The 20,043-nt window shown below is 50.4% G+C and overlaps 2 protein-coding genes across 2 annotated transcripts; both read left to right on the top strand.

Moving 5' to 3' along the window:
- The first annotated feature begins 208 nt into the window (after window positions 1-208).
- On the top strand, window positions 209-817 carry LOC109771814 (putative F-box protein At3g52320). Its single transcript, XM_020330510.1, has 2 exons — window positions 209-270; window positions 364-817. Exons 1-2 carry the CDS (start codon window positions 209-211, stop codon window positions 815-817), a joined length of 516 nt encoding a protein of 171 aa, XP_020186099.1.
- A 16,101-nt stretch (window positions 818-16,918) lies between these two features.
- On the top strand, window positions 16,919-18,049 carry LOC141027415 (uncharacterized). Its single transcript, XM_073504444.1, has one exon. The coding sequence runs from the start codon at window positions 16,919-16,921 to the stop codon at window positions 18,047-18,049; it is 1,131 nt and encodes a 376-aa protein (XP_073360545.1).
- Window positions 18,050-20,043: the final 1,994 nt, after the last annotated feature.

Below are 20,043 nucleotides of genomic sequence, written 5' to 3'. Positions count from 1 at the left end.
TTTTACTAGTATATAATAAAGATTCCTACTTTTATGTTCTTTTTGGGTTGATTTTTAAAGGGGTCTAGTGGAAATGTGACATGTACGATTTAGCCCAATATACTAATGACGGCCCATTAGCCTCCCCCGTCCCTGTAGGTTTAAATCCCCTCCCCCGCCCCCCTAGGTTTCATCACCCTGCTCCGCGTTTGACGGCGCTGCCGCCGCCATGTCCACACCGGTGGATCGAGCTCGCCCGTGGGAGGACGGACGCAAATCAACTGGCATCAGGTACGCAGAGCAGACATCGCCATGAATCGTTGCGACCTTCCTCTCCCTTCTTCACCCGATCCCCTGAGACCTCTTCTCCATCTCTGTGTGCAGGTCATCCTCTTCTCTTCCCAGCGGCAGCGAGACGGCGGCCGAGAGACTCACCGAGGACCTCCTAGTCGAGATACTCTCGCGCGTGCCCGCCAGGCCGCTCTGCCGCTTCAAGTGCGTCTCCAAGCACTGGCTCGGCCTCATCAACGACCGCACCTACCGCCGGAAGCTCCCCCAGACCCTGACCGGCTTCTTCTTCAGCGGCACCACGGAGGAGCAATTGGTACATCCAGTTCTTCCTTTCACCAATTTATCCGGGAGCCGCAGTCGCACCAGTCTTACCTTCCTGCCCAACGGCCGGGACGCCTTTCTTTTGGACTGCTGCAATGGCTTCCTTCTCTACGACGTATCTGCCCATCTTGGCAAGCGCCGTTACGTCGTGTGCAATCCTGCCACGGAGGAATGGACTGAGTTGCCGCATTGCGACCATCCGGCTGGGTGGGTATTGTGCGCTTAGGTTTTGATCTAGCCGTGTCCCCCCACTTCCATGTGTTTTTGTTGACGGACCAACTAAATGGATTTGGTCTCCCGGGAGTGGACGGCTGTTCATATGTCTATTCATCGGAAACCGGGAGGTGCGTTCATAAGGAGAAGAAATGGTACTGGGATATTGATCTCGTTCGTGTTCACTCAGCTGCATATCTAACGAAAAAGGCTTTTCGCCCTGCTATATTGATATAGCAACCGCCCGATACAACAAAGAGTCCAATGCTGGGGCAAATAGCACAAGCATGCCCAAAAGAAACAAAAGAGAAAGAACAGAGAAAATAATGTCCACAGCGTCGGATCGACGAAAACGATGATAACCCAAAACCGTTGCGCCCACCGGAGATGTACCACCTCGCTCCAGGCACCTCGAACCTCCGCATACCAAGCAGCACCTTCAGGAAGGAACACGATGACGACGACGCTGCTGCCCGGACAGGTCCTAGGGTTTCCCCCGGTACGCGGAGGGGCGTGGGGAAGGGGGAGACCCGACGCCCTTCAGGAAGGAACGATGGCGCCCACGGGCGTCACCGCGTCGGTGTCGGCAAGCCGGCCCGGATTTCTCCCATCCGCCAAACACCCACAACCCCGAACGGTCTGACGCGCACCACCAGACAAGCCACCAACGAACGTGCGCCACCACGGACTTGCCATCATCACCGCCGCCTCACCGTGGTCATCGAAGCGAGACCGACGAGGACGAGAGGTAGCAGCCAGGAACGAGGAACGGCAGCGAGGGCAGCCACGCCGGAGGAGACAACCTCCACCGCCATCGGCGGTCACCGACCGGACGCGGCAAGGGGAGCGTACCAGGCCCTCGAGGCCCGGCCGAGCCCAAAAGGGGCTCGTGAAGCACCCATCGCCGAGCTGCAGTAGACGTGCCGCCGTCTCCACCACCCCCCGCACGAGCCGCACCACCACCGCCCCCGCCGGAGCCGCCGCAGGCGAGACCGAGTCAGGCCCGCCCAGACCCAGATGGGGCCCAAAAGGGCCCAGATCTGGGCCGAGAGGGCGCCGCCACCATCCACCGCGCCAGCGCGGCGCCGCCTCTAGGCCACCCGGAGCTGCGCCGCCAGGAGCAGCCGCCGCTGCCGGAATCACCGTTAACCGAGGAGCACCGCTGCGGGACGCCACCACCCGAGCCGTGGCACCGCGCGCGGGGAAGGGACGGCCTCCGCCGCCGCCAACACCACGCGGGCAGGGCCCGGTGGCGCAGGCCGGCGGCGGCGGGAGGAGGGGAACGGGAGGGGAAGGCGCTGGAGGGCGGGGAGATGGGCCCCCGGGAGGGAGGAGGGAGGCGGGGCGCAGCGCGGCGCGCGTGGCCGGAGGCATGGGAGGGTTGGGGGAGGGGGCCGGCGGCGGCGGCGGAGCGGGGGGAACCCTAGGAGCACGACCCTCCTCGAGCGGCGGCGGAGCCCTCAGCTGCATATCTTAGTCTGCATTTTTTGGCCGATGTCAATCACTCTACCCTGTGTCTAGCTGCCGACGAGGAGGCGGGAACAATGATATACTCTCGTGTTCCTTCTCTGAATGATGGTTTTATACAGCAGTCACAGGGCTGCTTGTATTATGCTGGTTTTGAAAGAGATGACAATGAGGATCATGTTGTTCGACTACTAGTTTATGTTCTCGAAGACTATAATAGTAAAGAATGGATACTGAAGCATAGCATTGAAAGTTCACATCTATTTGGAGGGCGACATGATGTAGAGTTGTAGACATCGAGGAGGACTTTCGTTGGATTGCAATTCATCCGGAATGTAACTTGATCTTCTTCATCTTGGGCTGGGATAGCACGTTCATGTTCTATGATATGGATCGTCGGCAACTCAAAGTGATATGCAATCTTGAAAATGTCCATCCACCATATCTGCCATATGTGCCGCTGTATGAAGAGTTACAATCGTTACACAAGTGATGTCAATTATTCGTGTGCTATATTGCCTATGGAGCATCGGGTTTGGTACGTCTGCTTGCATTTGGTTTGGTCTATGATTGAATGTTCTGATGTTTTATATGCTTGTAAGTTTGGAGCAATGGTGATTCGTTCTGGGGGCATTGTGGCTGATTTTTCTCAGATGGCTTATTCAAATGTTCAATGTACTTTCTATTGTATGTGCTTATTTGTTATACCAATGGTTCTAGACACCAGAGGATATGATACACTTTGGCGGATTACATTGTCACTTCTTTTGGTGCTATTAACTTGTCTGATTCAAATAGGTTATGCTGTTAGCGTAACATCACAGCCACAATGCTGTTGTTTATCAAATAGGAAATATTGTGGATCATAACGTTCATCCTGTTGGTAGACAACTTTTAACACAAAACTGCTCCAGAAAACTAGGAAGTCATCATCTTTGTGTTTGTGGATTTTGTTCACGTAGGTAGGTTTAAAGAGTTTAAAGTAAGCGGTGTCGCCACAGTGCACTTCCCATGTCAGTCTTACTATAATGGTCCACATAAACTCCAGTCCAGAACTCTGATGTGTTAAATAAGAGAGGTAATTCAACTTACTTCTGTGGCATCTGCGTACTGGGATGATGTTCATCTTCCAGGACATTTGTGCTGAGAAGGTCATCATGGAAATTGATTGCCTTGAGCTGGAAAACCTTCGGAAAACTAAGTGCTGCTATCTTACCTGTTCTTATGCAAATTTAGTAGCTTAGTAGCGTGTGCCTGCTTGAATCTCGTCCTCTCTCTGACTGGAGTGCCCTGATGCCTTCATGCTTTTAAGTTTGGAGCAATGGTGGTTCATTCCACGGGGATTGTCGCTGATTTCCCTAAGACTAATTATTCAAAATTTGTGCCTCGTGTGTGAACGCAATCCAGCCACAAGGAATTGGGTCGTGGTGCTGGCCTTCGGCTAGGCCACCGGACAATGGCCATTAGTCATACATTTGTGTAGTTGCAGTTGACACGAAGGGGGAAACATGGATGAAATCCGGTGTCTCTAGTGGTTTGGTTGATGGTTTTACTTAGAGGACATAGGGTCGTGTTGGAGCTGGGAGTGCAGTGTCCGGCGGTTTTGTGGCACTCTTTCTAGGGCCATTGCATGGTTTGATGTTGGTTGCACCCCTTCGGCCCTAATCGTCGAACCTCTGCCCCGAGGAGCTGACAGGATTCTACGCCGGAACTCCTTCTAATCCGTCCACTACCGGAATCGCACCCTATGCCGACTGGCGGTCGGGACAGGCCTATGCCGACGGCCCCCGTCGGCATAGGGCCGTCGGCAACATATCCGTCGGCGTAGCCCGGGTGGCCGTCGGCATAGAAAGGCCGTCGGCAGAGGACCTGTCCCGACGGTGTCCGTACATCTATGCCGACGGCACTGGCCGTCCGCAACGTTACCTCCTAACGGCGGCCGCCGTCAAGTGCTGACCAACGCCTGCTAGCCACGTGGCAGGCCTATGCCGACGGCCTGGCCGTCGACTTAGTTCGAAACTGTGCCGACGGCTAGGCCGTCAGCATAGGCCTGCCACGTGGCGAGCAGGCGTCACCCCTGGGGCAGGTCTATGCCGACGGCCTAGCCGTCGGCATAGTTTCAAACTAAGCCGACGGCCAGGCCGTCGGCATAGGCCTGCCACGTGGCAGCAACTGGGCTCTCCTGGGGCAGGGCTATGCCGACGGCCAGGCCGTTGGCATAGACCTGCCACGTGTCAGCCACTGGGAGCTCACGCCAGCTCTATGCCGACGGCCTAGCCGTCGGCATAGTTTCTGTCTGCTTTTTTTTTTCCTTTTTTCTGTTTTGTTTCAACTCAATTCATTTGAAAATATACAGCACATATAAGGATCATACAACAATATATGCATCACATAACAATAAGGAGCAGCATCACACAACAAATTCATCATCACACATCATAAGAAGCATCGCAAAGCATAAACATATAAGTATCATCACCACCAAAGCATATAAGAATCTCACAAACAACAATAAGAAACATCACTAGCATATAAGTATCATCACCACCAAGACCGCCACAATGTGACCCAAAGGCTTAAGCGCCAGGACGTCGAGCACCGCGGAGGTCGTCACCGCCAAGACCGCCGAAGCCCAGGTCGTCACTACTAGCGGCAGCGCTACCGCCAAGACCGCCTCCACCTCTGCCTCCGCCTCCGTGGATCGGAGTGGTCGGGCTCTGTGTCTCGGGAGTGCTGCGAAGACCACCGCCAACGGTAGATCCACATGTTCCCTGGATGTTGAAAAGACATATTAACGGGATATATGACTGTGTTGAAAGGCATGACATGCTTTGGGTGAATAGATTGGGGATGAACTAACCGGCGAGGGGCCAGCATTCTGTGCCACAAACTCCTCAAAGGTCAGCAGCACTGGTTGTGCTGGAGGACATTGTGCTGGCTGCAACTGAGGACACCTGCCGGCCACCATTTCCTGAAAAGCCTGCTGCATCTGGCGATCCCTCTGCACCTGGTGTTCATAAAGCCTCTCATGCCACGCCATGGTCTCCTGGCGTGTGTACTCCAGGTAGGCCTACGGTATGACATGATGGAGCTCATAAAACTACTAAATGCGAAAAATAAAGTGAGCAATGAAGATAAGAGGGAAAATACATACTTACAGATTGTTGCTCCTGAAAGAGGGACTGTGACTGTGCACTGGTCACTGGCTGGCTCGTGCGCTAGCTCAGGCTCGGGTCGATCCGACGGAGCTGTGTGTAGGAGATAGTAGGAGTGATCACACCATCGAGAACCGCCTCCCGACCGTGCTCCTTGGGCCCCATGCCCACCACCACCCTCTCGTCTAGATCCGCCACAATGGGGTCAGGTGTGTCAGGATGTAACTTCAGATACCCTTCGGAGTAGGCCTTCTTCCTCTCCGCGGTCTTCTTGCCGTAGTACTTGGGCTCGCCAGGCTTGGGGTCCTTCCGCGTATGGGCAATCTCCCACGCCTGCATGTGTGAGAGCGGCCGCTTCAGTTTCTCCTCCTGCACCACCAAACAGAGGTTAGTCATACCTAATAAAGTGATGGTAAATAGAAGAAGAAGAATGTTTAATGGGGTTAGTCATACATTAACTGCCTTGTGGAGATAGTGGTTTCGGTTTCCCTGAGCATGTACTCCCTCCTTCCCTCGGTTAGCCTTGTTTTTGATTCTCATAGTCGCCCAGGCTCCAGCCTCATCACACCAAAGATCCACCAATGCCGCCAAGGACTCGTCTTTTCCATAACACCAATTTGGACACACCTACATAATAAAAGCATAATGGCATGTCAACACGAAACGGTGAAATGTACCACAAGGTAATGAAAGCATAATGAAAGCATACCGAAAAATCTTTTATACTTACCGCCAAGAACTCGTCCCTCTCCAAGGTAATGCCCATCCTCCGCGCTTCTTCCTTGGTCATCTTCACACCAAGATAGTCGTGGTAGTATGTCGAGATGGCCACATAGCGCACCTCGTACTGCATCTGGTGGGCCTTCTTCTTGCATTGGCGCAGCACGATCTGCTCCGCTCTGGCCCTGTGCTCCGGAAGAACTCGATAGAATTTCTACAATCATGCATGTAACAAGAATGGAAGAAGCCATGAGTTAAATCATTCATGAAACTAGAATGGACTTGTGCTTCTGAAGAGAACTCACCCAGAAAGTAGTGATCGCGGCCTTGGCATGGGTCTCATGGTCCACGTGGAGGGCCGCTTCCCAGTGGTCCCAGCTCGTGGCCAAAACCCGACGGTCCGGGTGCCTGACTGGATCCGGACAGTACAACCCCGACCAGTATAACTTCAGCAAGACGGTGATGAGGCCGTTGGGAATACGGACCCCTTTAGAATATATCCAGTTGCTGCAAAAGAATGAACTATTAGCATGTGACAAGCAAAATAAATAACAACCGGAATAAGCATGTGACAAGCAAAATAATGAAATTATTATAAAGTGGCACTTACTCTTCCCCCGTGGGCTCAATGAGCCACTTCTGCTCCTCAGTAGCAGGAACCTGCTTTAGTAGCTTTGCGTTACCATGCAGCCACCCCTTGTTGTCAACCCCTTCCCGTCACCACCATCATCCCCGCCACCACCCTCCTCCTCGCCTGCCTCCCCCTCCCCAACCTCCTGCTCCTCCTCCTCCTCGCCTGCCTCCTCCTCGGCCCCATCCTGAACCTCCTCCTCCTCCTCCTCCTCCTCATCCTCCTTCTCGCCAGAGGGTACCTCACTAGAGGAGGGCCTCGAAGACAACACCCCTAAGTCGGTGAGGGTGCGCTCTTTCCGGCCGCGACCCCCTGTAGTGGCTCTCCCCCCACCACCTCGCCCTCTAGAGGCTCTCCCCCCGCCCCTCCTCCTCTAGGGGCACCTCTCCCTCGACCTCCCTGTGAGGAGTCATCGTCAAGTAGCCGAGGGGGAGGATTACGTGCTCGACCACTCCGACTAGGCAGGCCGACGACCTTGCGTACGAAACCCACGCCATCGGCCTTCCCCTTGCCCATGTTCCACGAACCTACATTGAAAAGAGAATAAGCAATTAGTAAATTAATGAAATGAAGGAAAAGGCATGATAATAAACACATTAATAAAAATGCATAAAAAGGCATATTCCTAAACTATAGAAAAAAGACTTGAAACGTACATCTGCTAGAACCCATATGAATCATCACTGTTTTAACCTCTTTCTCGGTCCGTCTCATCATCACTATCAATCATATCATCTTCGTTGTCTGACGGAGGTGGAGGCTCTTCCTCGTCGCCAGCGTCGTCGTTTAACTTTTCTAGCATAAGTATGTCATCTTCATTGACAATGGTCTCACCATCATTCCGTGCATCGTCGACGTTTGGATCCACATCATCATCACCCAATGGTCTAGCGTTATCGTTTCTAACCACATCATCATCATCATCATCATCAGGTTGCTCTTGATAGAACACTCCCTCGTATGTCGTGGGGTTAATGTTGTACTAATCGTCTTCATTCGGGTCTGGTAGCTTACCATGTGGCGACACCTTGAACACAACTTCCCAACCCTTTAGATACTCTTTCTGGCATGGGTAAGGCAGATAATATACTTGTGTAGCTTGGGTAGCCGCAATGAAGAGATCGGCTCCGGCATAGACGGTTGATGGTTTAACTTCGACCAAACCAATGGAAGCCGTATGTTTTACCCCCTCCCGTGGATCGAACCATCGGCATTGAACATAGGCAGACTTAGGGTCTCGCGTCCCTGGCGGAATTTAACCTCGTATATATTTTGTACCCTTCCGTAGTAGTCTACTGAATTTTGACCGGGGGTGTACACTCCGGTTTTTATAGTTTTGGGATCGGGCCGGCTGTTTTGGTGCTCCTCTGTATGGAAGCGATACCCATTCACATCATACTTTTTACATGTCATGACGGCAGGGTCAAAACCCATGGAAACCCATCTCAATTCATCATCCATAGATATGTTCGGATCTTTTCCCTACAAGTATAATTGAAATTGCTGCGTGCATTAGTTCGATTAACTGATAAATGTTGAACTAGGTATTTAATAGGGGAGTGTGGAAAATTACTTTCTCCATGAACCAAGCAACACAATTTTTACGTCCAGGGTTTCCATGACGGAGAAGAGTAAGTGCCTCCGCCTCGGTAGGAGGATTCATTCCCGTCCATTCCTCTTGAACGAAATCACTAAAAAAAGAAAAGCGGTGTTAGACCAGGACTGAGTGAACATGGAACATGATGATGTGGAAGACATAAAGGAATGGTGTAGTGGTATTACCTCATCCACACTTCCTCAACTTCCTTGATGTTGTGCAAGATATAGAACATGAGGTCCTCCCACTCTTGTCGTGGCATGTTATAAGATTTCGAGGCCCCAGCCCTCCCACCTTGCGCGTTGAATAGGTGGAGCCTGGGTTGATACTTGGGCTCTTCTATATTGTATCGAGGCACCTTGTTATGGAGATGGGGACCGTGGTCTGGATAGTATGATGTCCTAAGGTCTGACACCTCCTCTAGGATAACTGCCTCAGTTATGGAAGTTTCAATCTTAGCTTTATTTCCACATTTCCGTCGGAGATGCTTGTTCTGTCTCCCATGGTCATACTGCCAGCGATTCTGCACAGGTCCCCCCAACAATACCTCGTTCGCGAGGTGCAGAATGAGATGTGTCATCGGAGTAAAGAAGCCTGGTGGAAAGATCTTCTCTAGCTTGACTATCAACTCCGGTGCCTTCTTATGCAATTTTTCAATCACCTCTTTACTTACTTCTTTAGCACAGAGCGTGCGGAAGAAATGGCTAAGCTCGGCAAGCACTCGCCAGACATGCTCGGGGACATAGCCTCGAACCGTAACCGGCATTATCCGCTCAATCCATACATGGTAGTCATGACTCTTCAGGCCGGTCACTTTGCCCGTTGAAAGATTGACTCCCTTACTTATATTCGATGCATAACCATCGGTGAACTTCCAAATTTGTTTCAGCCAGATAAGTACTTCCTTTTTTCTGGCGGTTTAAGGACAAAGTCAGCATCTGGCTTGAACCAGTTTTTTCGACCGCCAGTGGGAGGCTTCATGTTCAGGCGTGGTCTATCACAAATTCTCTATTGATCGGCTCTAGCTTTAACGTTATCCTTCGTCTTATCAGGAATGTTGAGGATCGTGCGGAAAAGGGACTCTGCCACATTCTTTTCGGTGTGCATCACATCAATATTGTAAGGAAGTTTGAGGTCCTTGAAATAGGGAAGCTGCGAGAAGGGGGTAATGTGAGTCCAGTTGTGCGTCTCACCATATCCCTCGAAGCCTTTGGCTTTGGCTTTGGCTTTGCCTTTGACTTTGGCTTTGGCTTTGCCTTTGACTTTAGACTTGAGAGCTTTTAGCTGAGCAAGAACATATGCCCCCGAAAATGTTGGAATCTCGGTTACTTCATGAACAACCCGACCTTTCATGAAGTTCTTCTTGTCTTCCCTGTCTGGATGGTCTGGAGGGAGGAACTGTCGATGCAGGTCAAAGGCTACATACTTGCCACCCTTACTCAGCCAAATCATTCGCAGAGCCTGCATGCACACTGGGCATGGCATCTTCCCACCATCCGCAGAATAGAGCATAGCCGGGAAAGTCATGCATGCAATAGTACAACCAAACTTTCATCAAGAAATTTCTCTGCAGATCTCGGTCGTATGTCAACCTCGGAAAGTACCAAGAATGGTGCAAAGCATCCACCAGCGGTTGCATAAACACACCCAATTGCTTCCCCGGGTAATCAGGCCCCGGAATGATGAGCGACAAGAACATGGTCTTCCGTTGCATTAGGGCACCGGGAGGAAGATTGAGCGGAGTTACAAACACGGGCCAGCAGCTGTATGGATTGGACGACATACCATATGGATTCAACCCATCACCTGATATGGCTATTCTGACATTCCCAGCCTCGGCTGCTTCCTCGGGGTATTCTTCATCGAACGACTTCCATGCTTCCCCTTCCGATGGATGTACGATTTTTTTGGATTGTACCTTATACCTTCCTTGTGCCACTTCATCATTTTGGCAGACTCCTTCGTGATGAAAAGGCGCTACAGTCTTTTTATAAAATCAAGATACCGAAGAACCTTAACGGGGATGGTTAGCTGCTTTTTCTCACCATCCTCACCGACCACCTCAATGTACCGAGACAAACCGCACTTCCTACAGTACTTGTCATCCGCATACTCGTGCCTAAACAAAAGGCAATTCTTCGGGCAAACATCTATTTTCTCATAATCCATAGAGAGTGCCTTCATGATTTTCTTTATATCATACATGCTTTTCGGCAGTTCATGACCCTCAGGGAGGCTATTAGCCCATACTCCCAGGAATGCTTCGAAGCATTTCTGGCTACAACCGTACTCAGCCTTGACTGCAATCAGTTGCGAGATGGCATCCAGCTGAGATATTTTCGCACCCGCATAAAGAGGTTTCTTCGAAGAGGCCAAGACCTCCAAGAAGGCCTTTGCGGTTGCCTCCGGCTCCTCCGGTTCATTCTCTGAAGGCGTCGCATTTGCTGTTTCTGCAACAATGACATCATCTTGCATGTCCCTGACCCCGTCGCCCTCATATCCATCGATGCGTTGTCGCATCACCTCCTCTCTACCACGGTCCTGCTCGGCTATGTTTATCGGCGGCATGTCAAAGTTTGGCATATATCCATGCGTGCGAAGGTGCTCACTCATGTCCGTCTGATTTCTACGGTGACGTCTGGCACATCTCGCACAGGGGCATGGTGGGATAATTCTCATTGGACGACGGAATATCTCCTTCAAATACACACTGGTTTTCGCGATCCACTCTGATGTTACTCGATTCCGACGGATAAAACCACTGTACATCCACTGATTATCTGCCATCCTCTGCTTTTTTGCAAGCCACACAACATAATTAAGGATTACTTAAATTAATCACATCAAAATTTCAGTTTCTACTGCGTTGAATCCACCTACATCTCTAATAGGTAAAGATGGGTCCTAATCCCACCCGAGGATGTGTAGATTGAGTACGTTCTCCATTCTACCCCGTTCTGAGACAAAATTTTGGCAGCATCTCCCCGCTGTTCTCCAGATACACGTCTCGGCAAATAGCCGAGAGAATGTGCTCCGGAGAACAATGGGGAGGCACCGCCAAAATCCTGTCTCGAAACGGGGTAGAACAAGGAGAACATACCCAATCTACACATCCTCGGGCTATCCGTGGAAAACGCTGGACGATCGAAAAGAGCTGCGGTGATAAATTTGCAATTGAATGTATATTTATCGATGCAACCCTTTCGGACGGGAGACGCCTAAGTTACGCCACTTGACTTGAGAATGAAATCTAGTGACATGAAAAAATGGAGGAGATGGACTTGTAGCTCACCCTCGCCTGTAGGGGAAGGAGTCGAACAACAGAGGGATGCTCACGGACCAACGCGTCGGACGGTGGTCACTTTGATGAAATGCAACACCACAAAGCCTGCAAATTCCACCGAAAGAACAACTTAGTCAAAAAATCATTATGAACAATTTTGTCTTCAGTTATTTTATCAACATCATTATGAGTGTCAACATGACCTAACATTAAATTTATGACAAACAAAGTTTTTTTAAAAATTCACCGACATTCCATCCATCCACCATCTATGATTCTAACAACATCCATGCATCCATCTAACAAAAATTAATCCATAGATCCATCCACCTAAAAACACTAGCAAGAAAAAGAAAAAAACATACAGAAAAAATATATTTATCTATCTATCTATCCATCCATTCATCTGTTTATCTAACTATCTATCTATTTATCTAACTATCTAACTACAAAAATAATAGCAAAAAAACAGCAGCGAAACGAGGGGGGAGCGGCAGGTTGCCGGGGGAGCTCACCGAGGGGGGCAGTACGGGAGCGGCGAGGGGGTACGGGTCGGGGCAGGGGACGGCGGCCGGAGTAGCACCACATGACGGCCGCCGGAAGGGGTGCGGGTCGGGGCAGGGGGCGTGGCGGTGGGTGGAGGGGGCAGCCAGGGCGGTGGGTGGAGGGGGCTTGGATAGAGGGGGGGGGCGGACGGCGGCAGCGATGGAGGACGGCGGCGGGTGGAGGGGGCGGACGGGGCGGCTGGTGGAGGGGGCAGACGGGGCGGCGGGCGGACGGGGCGCGGGTGGAGGGGGCGGGCAGACAGGGCGCGGGTGGAGGGGGCGGGCGGACGGGGCAGCGGGCGGCGGGGACTAGAACGAGGGTGCGGTGGCGCGGCGGGTCAGGATCCGGTGGCGACGGCGGTGCGGGTGGGGGTCTAGGTCGGGCGGCGGCGCGGCGTGGTTCGGAGTAGGAGTAGGAGTGGGGAAGGGGCAGTTGAACGAGTGGCCACGGCGAGGCCCGAGTGGATAAGGGTGCATCTATGCCGACGGCCATGCCGTCGGCATAGGCATGGTCCCACCTAGTAGCGAGAGGGCCGTCGAGTGGATAAGGGTGGCTCTATGCCGACGGCCAGGCCATCGGCATAGATAGGAGGCCTATGCCGACGGCAAGGCCGTAGGCATAGATGGCAACCACTTTTTTTGAAAAAATAGTCCCACCTCGCCGAGGGACAAGCAATTTGACATGTTTAAGTAGTTCACTAATCCATACGTCATAAGCACCGGTATTCATTAGACTTATATGAAGAAAACGTACAATTACGGTGAAACTTTCAATGCCCGGGCAGCCAGCCCGGTGCCCAGGCACTGAAGGTTTCACCGTGATAGTACGTTTTCCATGATGAATGCCGGAGTTTTTAATAAATTGAATTATTACATTTTTTAGATTTTTATCTTACTGTGTGTATGGGACCCGGTGCGACGACCGTGACACGGTGGCAGCGACGCCCGTGAGGGGGGGCACACCCTGGAGCCGCGGGGCCGGGTGCCTGCGCCTGCCACCACGCTTCGACAACCGTAGGAGGGCCCATCGCAACACCTGACGGCATTGCTACCCCCGTGGTACCCCGTCCCGTCTAACCTTGAAACAGACGACCGCCGGGTCTAGCCCTTTGACTTTCACCGGACGGGGTTTGACCGGTGGACCTTTTCACCTGGTTGTTATAGCCCAGCCTATAGCTACACCTCCCAACACCGTCCCGGCCCAACCCACCCCAAGATTCCCTCCGTGTCGGCCCGACGTGGCTGTTTCCCCCCTCCGGGACACGGCGGCAACGACGCCCGTGAGGGGGGCACACCCCGGAGCGTCTCCTGGAGGGGGGAAACGGACGTGTCGGGTCTACACGAAGGGGATCTTGCTGTGGGTCTGGCCCGGATGTTGCTCCAAAGTGTTCCTATGGGCTGACCTAACACAACCGGGTGGATAGGTCCACTCCCCAAAGCCCGTCCGTGCAAAGTCAAAGGGCTAGATCCCGTGGTCAAACGCTATAGGGTTAGGCGGGATGGGGGCCGTGGGGAGGGGGGTAGCAATGCCACCCGAGCGTCGCACCGGGACCTCATACATGCGGGGTGGTGTGGTGGCATGTCGGAAGAGGCGGCACGCGTCTCCGGGGTGTGCCCCCCCTCACGGACGGTGATGACACGGTAGTAGACGTTCTGCGGTAACGATGCGGCGTGAATATTATTAAATACCAGGAGTGTGATAAAATCATGAGTTTTTTACATGACGTGGGCACATGTGCTGTAGGACTGATGGTAATTTTTCATAATTGGTCGTGATGGAGTAGTATCTGAACAATTCCCTCTACGCGGATTGCTCTTCGCGTGTCTACGACTATGGCCAGCGGCCTCCGGGGGCTAGCATGCCGCCAAATCTTGCGTAGGCGGCCTCTCACAAGTCTGTAAGTGTTGTGGCGGGTGCAAAAGCCCGGCACGCGTCTCCGCGGTGGGCCCCCCCTCACGGACGGCGCCACCGCCGGCACGTGGAGGGGTGAAACGGCGCGTCGGGTCTACGCGGAGGGGATCTTGCTGTGGGTCTGGCCCGGATGTTGCTCCAAAGTGTTCCTATGTGCTGACCTAACACAACCGGGTGGATAGGTCCAGTGCTCAAAGCCCATCCATGCAAAGTCAAAGGGCTAGATCCCGTGGTCAGACGCTACAGGGTTAGGCGGGACGGGGGCCCTAGGGGGTAGCAATGCCACCCGAGCGTCGCACCGGGCCCTCATACATGCGGGGAGGTGTGGTGGCATGTCCGAAGAGGCAGCGCGCATCTCCGGGGTGTGCCCCCCTCACGGACGGCGCCGCCGCCGGCACCTAGAGGGGGGAAACGGATGCGTCGGGTCTACACGGAGGGGATCTTGCTGTGGGTCTGGCCCGGATGTTGCTCCAAATTGTTCCTATGGGCTGACCTAACACAACCGGGTGGATAGGTCCACTACTCAAAGCCCGTCCGTGCAAAGTCAAAGGGCTAGATCCCGTGGTCAAACGCTACAGGGTTAGGCGGGACGGGGGGCCTGCGATGGTAGCAATGCCACCTGAGCGTCGCACCGGGACCTCATACATGCCGTACGGTGTGGTGGCATGTCCGAAGAGGCGGCACGCGTCTCCGGGGTTTGGCCCCCTCCAAGTGACGGCGGCACTGCCTTGCGTGCACGGGGGGGGGGGGGGGGCAGGGCCGGCCCTTGGGGGGGGCAGGGGGGGCGGCCGCCCCGGGCCCCCACAAGGTAGGGGCCCCCACCCAGGTATGTACTAGGTATATACGTATAGCAGGCTGTAGGACCATGTCAAACAAAATAGTCAAAGCCTTTCACGCACACGCACAGAATCGCAAGAGATACGAGCAGCAGCGGCAGGATTAGCGACATGCGCGGCTAGCGGCTTGATTAGCGATTGCTTTCCTTCGTCCTCCACGTGAAAAAAAAGACAACAATATGCGGCAGGATACTCGACAGTTCGACCCGTCTCATCACGCAGGCTCTCAGCCCTAGGGCCTAGGCCGCCGCCCGCCGTCGCCGACACGGCGACACCGCGACACGCCGTACTGCAGGTCTGCCCACTCCCATCTGGCTCTTGCTAATTTCTAATTCTCTTCTCCTAATCTCCTTCCTAATCCAGTTCACAGCTGATTTCAATTCAGGGGGCCCTCACGCTTGGTCAAGTGCTCATTGCTCTCCGAGTCTAGGCGTTGTAATTAGCACACGGACTGACGCAGAACCAGGTATATTATATTTGCGTTTGGGCGTTTCCTTGATGCGTATGTGGTACTGTTCAATAATTGATGCAAAAATTACTTTTTCAGGATTGTGTGTTAGCATGCCTCCGAGAAACAGGACATATGCATCGGGTAGTAAAAAAAGGAAAAAGAAGAAGGCCGTAGATACATTGGTACAATCACAGCGTGGGCATCTGCACTTATATTACAAGAGTACTTCCACTACTTCGATAAACCCAGGTGATGAGTTGGCGATAGTTGCCATAGAGGAAGAGCAACAAACTAATGTGAATTCAGAATCCGATCAGCAAGAAGAAAATGTCGAAACCAACATCGACGACAGCAATGTAAGTGGCTCCGAGAATGTAGGTAATTCATCGGATGCACAAGAACAGTCTCCTAGTGTTGATGAACAAGTCTATACTCCTGATATTTATGATCCAAGAAATTGGGATAATCTTGACAATAAAGCAAGAGATGTATTAGTTGAGAAAGGGCCAATGAGAGAGGAAGAGAATAAAATGGAATACCGTGTAGATGATGCAGGAAGACATTTTTCCTATGCTCACTATCATAGGAAATTAAGCAATGGAGAGAAACATGATAGAAAATGGCTAGTTTATTCAGAAGGTGTTGACAAAGTTTTTTGCTTTTGTTGTAAGATCTTCAAGTCTAGCAGTAGCAGGAGTCAGAGTTCCTTAGCACATGATGGATTAGATCATTGGAGGCACATTAGTGAGAAGCTTAAAGAACATGAAAATAGTGTTGATCATATTAATAACATGAACAAGTGGAATGAATTAAGGATTAGACTACGGAAAGAGGAAACTATTGACAAGGACTTGCAGCATCAAATAACAAAGGAGAAAGAACGTGTCAGGCAAGTTTTGTTAAGAATAATAGCCATTGTGAAATATCTTGGTAAACGCAACTTGGCTTTTCGCGGAAACAGTGAGCAACTTTACAAGGATGATAATGGTAATTTCTTAGCTTGTGTTGAGATGATTGCAGAATTTGATTTGGTAATGCAAGACCACCTTAGACGTATCCAGAACAAAGAAATTCATTACCATTATCTCAGTCATAAAATTCAGAACGAGTTGATATCTCTTTTGGCTGCTGACATCACATGTTCTATCATAAAGGTTGTTAAAGAGGCCAAGTATTTCTCTGTTATCCTAGATTGTACCCCTGATGTCAGTCATCAAGAACAAATGACTTTTTTAGTTCGTTGTGTTAATTTGTCGGATGGGAAAATAAAAATTGAGGAGTACTTTCTGGGGTTCTTGAAGGTGGATGACACTTCTGGCTTAGGGATTTTTAAAGTACTGCTTGAATCTATGGAGACTTTTGGCTTAAATATTAATGATATAAGGGGTCAAGGATATGACAATGGTTCTAACATGAAAGGAAAATACCAAGGGGTACAATCTAGGTTACTTGATGTGAATCCAAGAGCATTATACATGCCATGTGCTTGTCATAGTCTTAATCTCACTCTCTGTGATATGGCAAAAACATGTGAGAAAGCTGTTTCATTTTTTGGAATTGTTCAGCGCATATATATATTATTTGCTGGTTCTACGAAAAGGTGGAATGTTTTGCTTAAACATGTTCCTAGTTTGACTGTGAAATCATTGTCTAACACTCGCTGGGAGAGTCGAATCAAAAGTGTTACAGCAATAAGATATCAAGCCATTGAGTTAAGGTCAGCTTTGTCTGAGTTACGTGATGCTTCTGACACTGAACCTAAGGATAAAAGCGACGCAAAAAATTTATTTGATGCACTTGGTCGCTTTGAGTTTCTAGTTGGTATGATTATCTGGCATGATATTCTGTTTGCTGTAAATAAAGTTAGCAAGATGCTGCAATCGTCAACCATGTGTATTGACTCTGCTTTGAAGCAAATAAAAGGTATAACAGAATATTTTGAGAAGTACAGAGATGATGGGTTTTCTTCAAGTTTGACCATCGCCAAAGGTATTGCGACTGAAATGGGAATTGATCCCGTGTTTCCAATGAAACGTCATGCTAAGAGGAAGAGACAGTTTGGTGAAAGTGATTGTCAAGAAGAAATTCTAGAAGCTGAGAAGGCTTTTCGTGTTAAATATTTTTTTGTTTTGGTTGATATGGCGGTCACTTCTTTGAAGGATAGATTTAAAGAACGAATGGTGTTCAAAGATATCTTTGGATTTTTATTGAGCTCGGGCACCCTGAAGTCATTAAGTGATAATGAACTTGAAGAGTGTTGCACAAAATTTGCAGAAACATTCTCTCTTGATGGTTCATCTGATGTAGAGGTATATGATCTTATTTCTGAATTGAAGATTATGAGATTCACTTTGCCAAATGGCGTAATGTCTGCCATGGAGATTTTTGGGCATGTTAGAGAAGTTGATTGTTATCCGAATATCTCCATTGCTTATCGCATCTTATTTACTGTGCCTGTGACGGTCGCATCGGCCGAGAGAAGCTTTTCAAAGCTGAAATTGTTGAAGAATTATTTGAGGTCAACAATGACTCAAGAAAGGTTAAATGGTTTGGCTACATTATGCATCGAGAAGAAATTATTGGATGAGATTGACATCGACCCTATCATAAGCAACTTTGCATCGAGGAATGTTAGAAGACATTTTTAAGGTATTATGTATATTTTTTTATACGCATACAGATTTTGGATTTAAGTGTTACTGATTATATATGTGTGTGTGTGTTTTTAGACAACTATATATATGCACACGTATATTACAATGGCTCGTATATTAGGGCCCCCAATTTTAAGTTCGCCCCGGGCCCCCGAAATCTCAGGACCGGCCCTGGGGGGGGGGGGGCACACCGCGGAGCCCCAAGACAGGCGTCTACGCATGCCTGAACACTTTCACATATGCATCGGGACCCGTGCGATGTTTCGGTGACATAGCTACATCCCGAATCCCCCCACCAACCAGAATTCCCCCCGTGTCGACCGTTTCCCCCCTCCATGACACGGCGATAGCGACGTTCGTAACGGGGGGCAATCGATATACCATCGATGTATTTTTTTAGATAAGGCATAATTATCTTATGCAAAAACAAAAACTAAAATAGAGTAAAAATAACAAAATAAAGTAAAAATAAAAAATAAAGTAAAAGAAATGTATGTCGACGGCAAGGCCGTCGGCATATCTGTGCACACACGGAGGTGCAGTCCCACAGATCGATGACGTGGCATGGCACACGGATCGATGACATGGCAGAGGGGCCTATGCCGACGGCTATGCCGTAGGCATACCTTTGCCATAGATAGTATAAAGCAAAATTAAAAATAAAACTAAATAAACATATGCCGACAGCAAGGCCATCGGCATAGCTACGCACATGGATCGATGACGTGGCAGAGGGGCATGGGCCAGGTCTATGCCGACGGCTATGCCGTAGGCATACCTCAGCCATAGATATGCCGACGGCCGCCGTTAGCCCCCGTCGGCGTAGTTTCAACGCCGTCAAACGGTCATTGCTGACCGGGTAGGTGGGCCCGGGCTATGCCGACGGCCGCGCCTATGCCGACGGGCCCCGTAGGCGTATCTCGAGCGGTCCCGACGGACTTGTCTATGCCGACGGCCCCGTCGGCATAGATGGATGTATGCCGACGGCTTTTCTACGCCTACGGCCTATCCTTGGCCGTCGGCATAGGTCCATCTATGCCAACGGGGGCCGTCAGCATAGATGAGGCCGTCGGCGCAAGCAGTTATTCTGGTAGATCGCAAAGGCAAATATATGAGAAAGAGACCCGGGGGCTGTATGTTTCACTAATGGCTTCTCTCGAGAAAAATAGCAAACGGTGGGTGAACAAATTACTGTTGGGCAATCGATAGAACTTCAAATACTCATGACGATATCTAGGCAATGATCATTATATAGGCATCACGTCCAAGATTAGTAGACCGACTCCTGCCTGCATCTACTACTATTACTATTACTCCACACATCGACCGCTATCCAGCATGCATCTAGTGTATTAAGTTCATGTAAAAACGGAGTAATGCAATAAGAACGATGACATGATGTAGACAAGATCTATCTATGTAGAGATAGACCCCATCGTTTTATCCTTAGTAGCAACGATACATACGTGTCGGTTCCACTTCTGTTACTGGGATCAAGCACCGTAAGATCGAACCCACTACAAAGCACCTCTTCCCGTTGCAAGATAAATTGATCAAGTTGGCCAAACAAAACCCAAATGTCGGAGAAGAAATACGAGGCTATAAGCAATCATGCATATAAGAGATCAAAGAAACTCAAATAACTTTCATGGATATAAAAAGATAGATCTGATCATAAACTCAAAGTTCATCGATCCCAACAAACACACTGCAAAAGATTTACATCATATGGATCTCCAAGAGACCATTGTATTGAGAATTCAGAGAGAGAGAGAGAGAGATGAAGCCATCTAGCTACTAACTACGGACCCGAAGATCTACAAAGAACTACTCACGCATCATTGGAGAGGCACCAATGGAGGTGGTGTACCCCATCCGAGATGGTGTCTAGATTGGATCTGGTGGTTCTGGACTCTGCGGCGGCTGGATGAATATTTCATCGACTCCCCTAGGGTTTTGGGAATATTGGGGTATTTATAGAGCAAAGA

Source organism: Aegilops tauschii, chromosome 7 (genome assembly GCF_002575655.3).
Source record: "Aegilops tauschii subsp. strangulata cultivar AL8/78 chromosome 7, Aet v6.0, whole genome shotgun sequence".
NCBI classification, from domain to species: Eukaryota; Viridiplantae; Streptophyta; class Magnoliopsida; order Poales; family Poaceae; genus Aegilops; species Aegilops tauschii.
The sequence above is the reverse complement of the archived record's forward strand: the minus strand, read 5'-3'. Positions and strand labels throughout refer to the sequence as shown.

What these genes read in the sequence shown, in the direction of transcription:
- LOC109771814 (XM_020330510.1), top strand. Translation starts at nt 209, where the DNA reads ATGTCCACACCGGTGGATCGAGCTCGCCCGTGGGAGGACGGACGCAAA. An exon ending in CGCAAATCAACTGGCATCAG is followed by an intron (nt 271 to 363) that starts GTACGCAGAGCA and finishes CTCTGTGTGCAG; the next exon opens with GTCATCCTCTTCTCTTCCCA.
- LOC141027415 (XM_073504444.1), top strand. Translation starts at nt 16,919, where the DNA reads ATGGCAAAAACATGTGAGAAAGCTGTTTCATTTTTTGGAATTGTTCAG.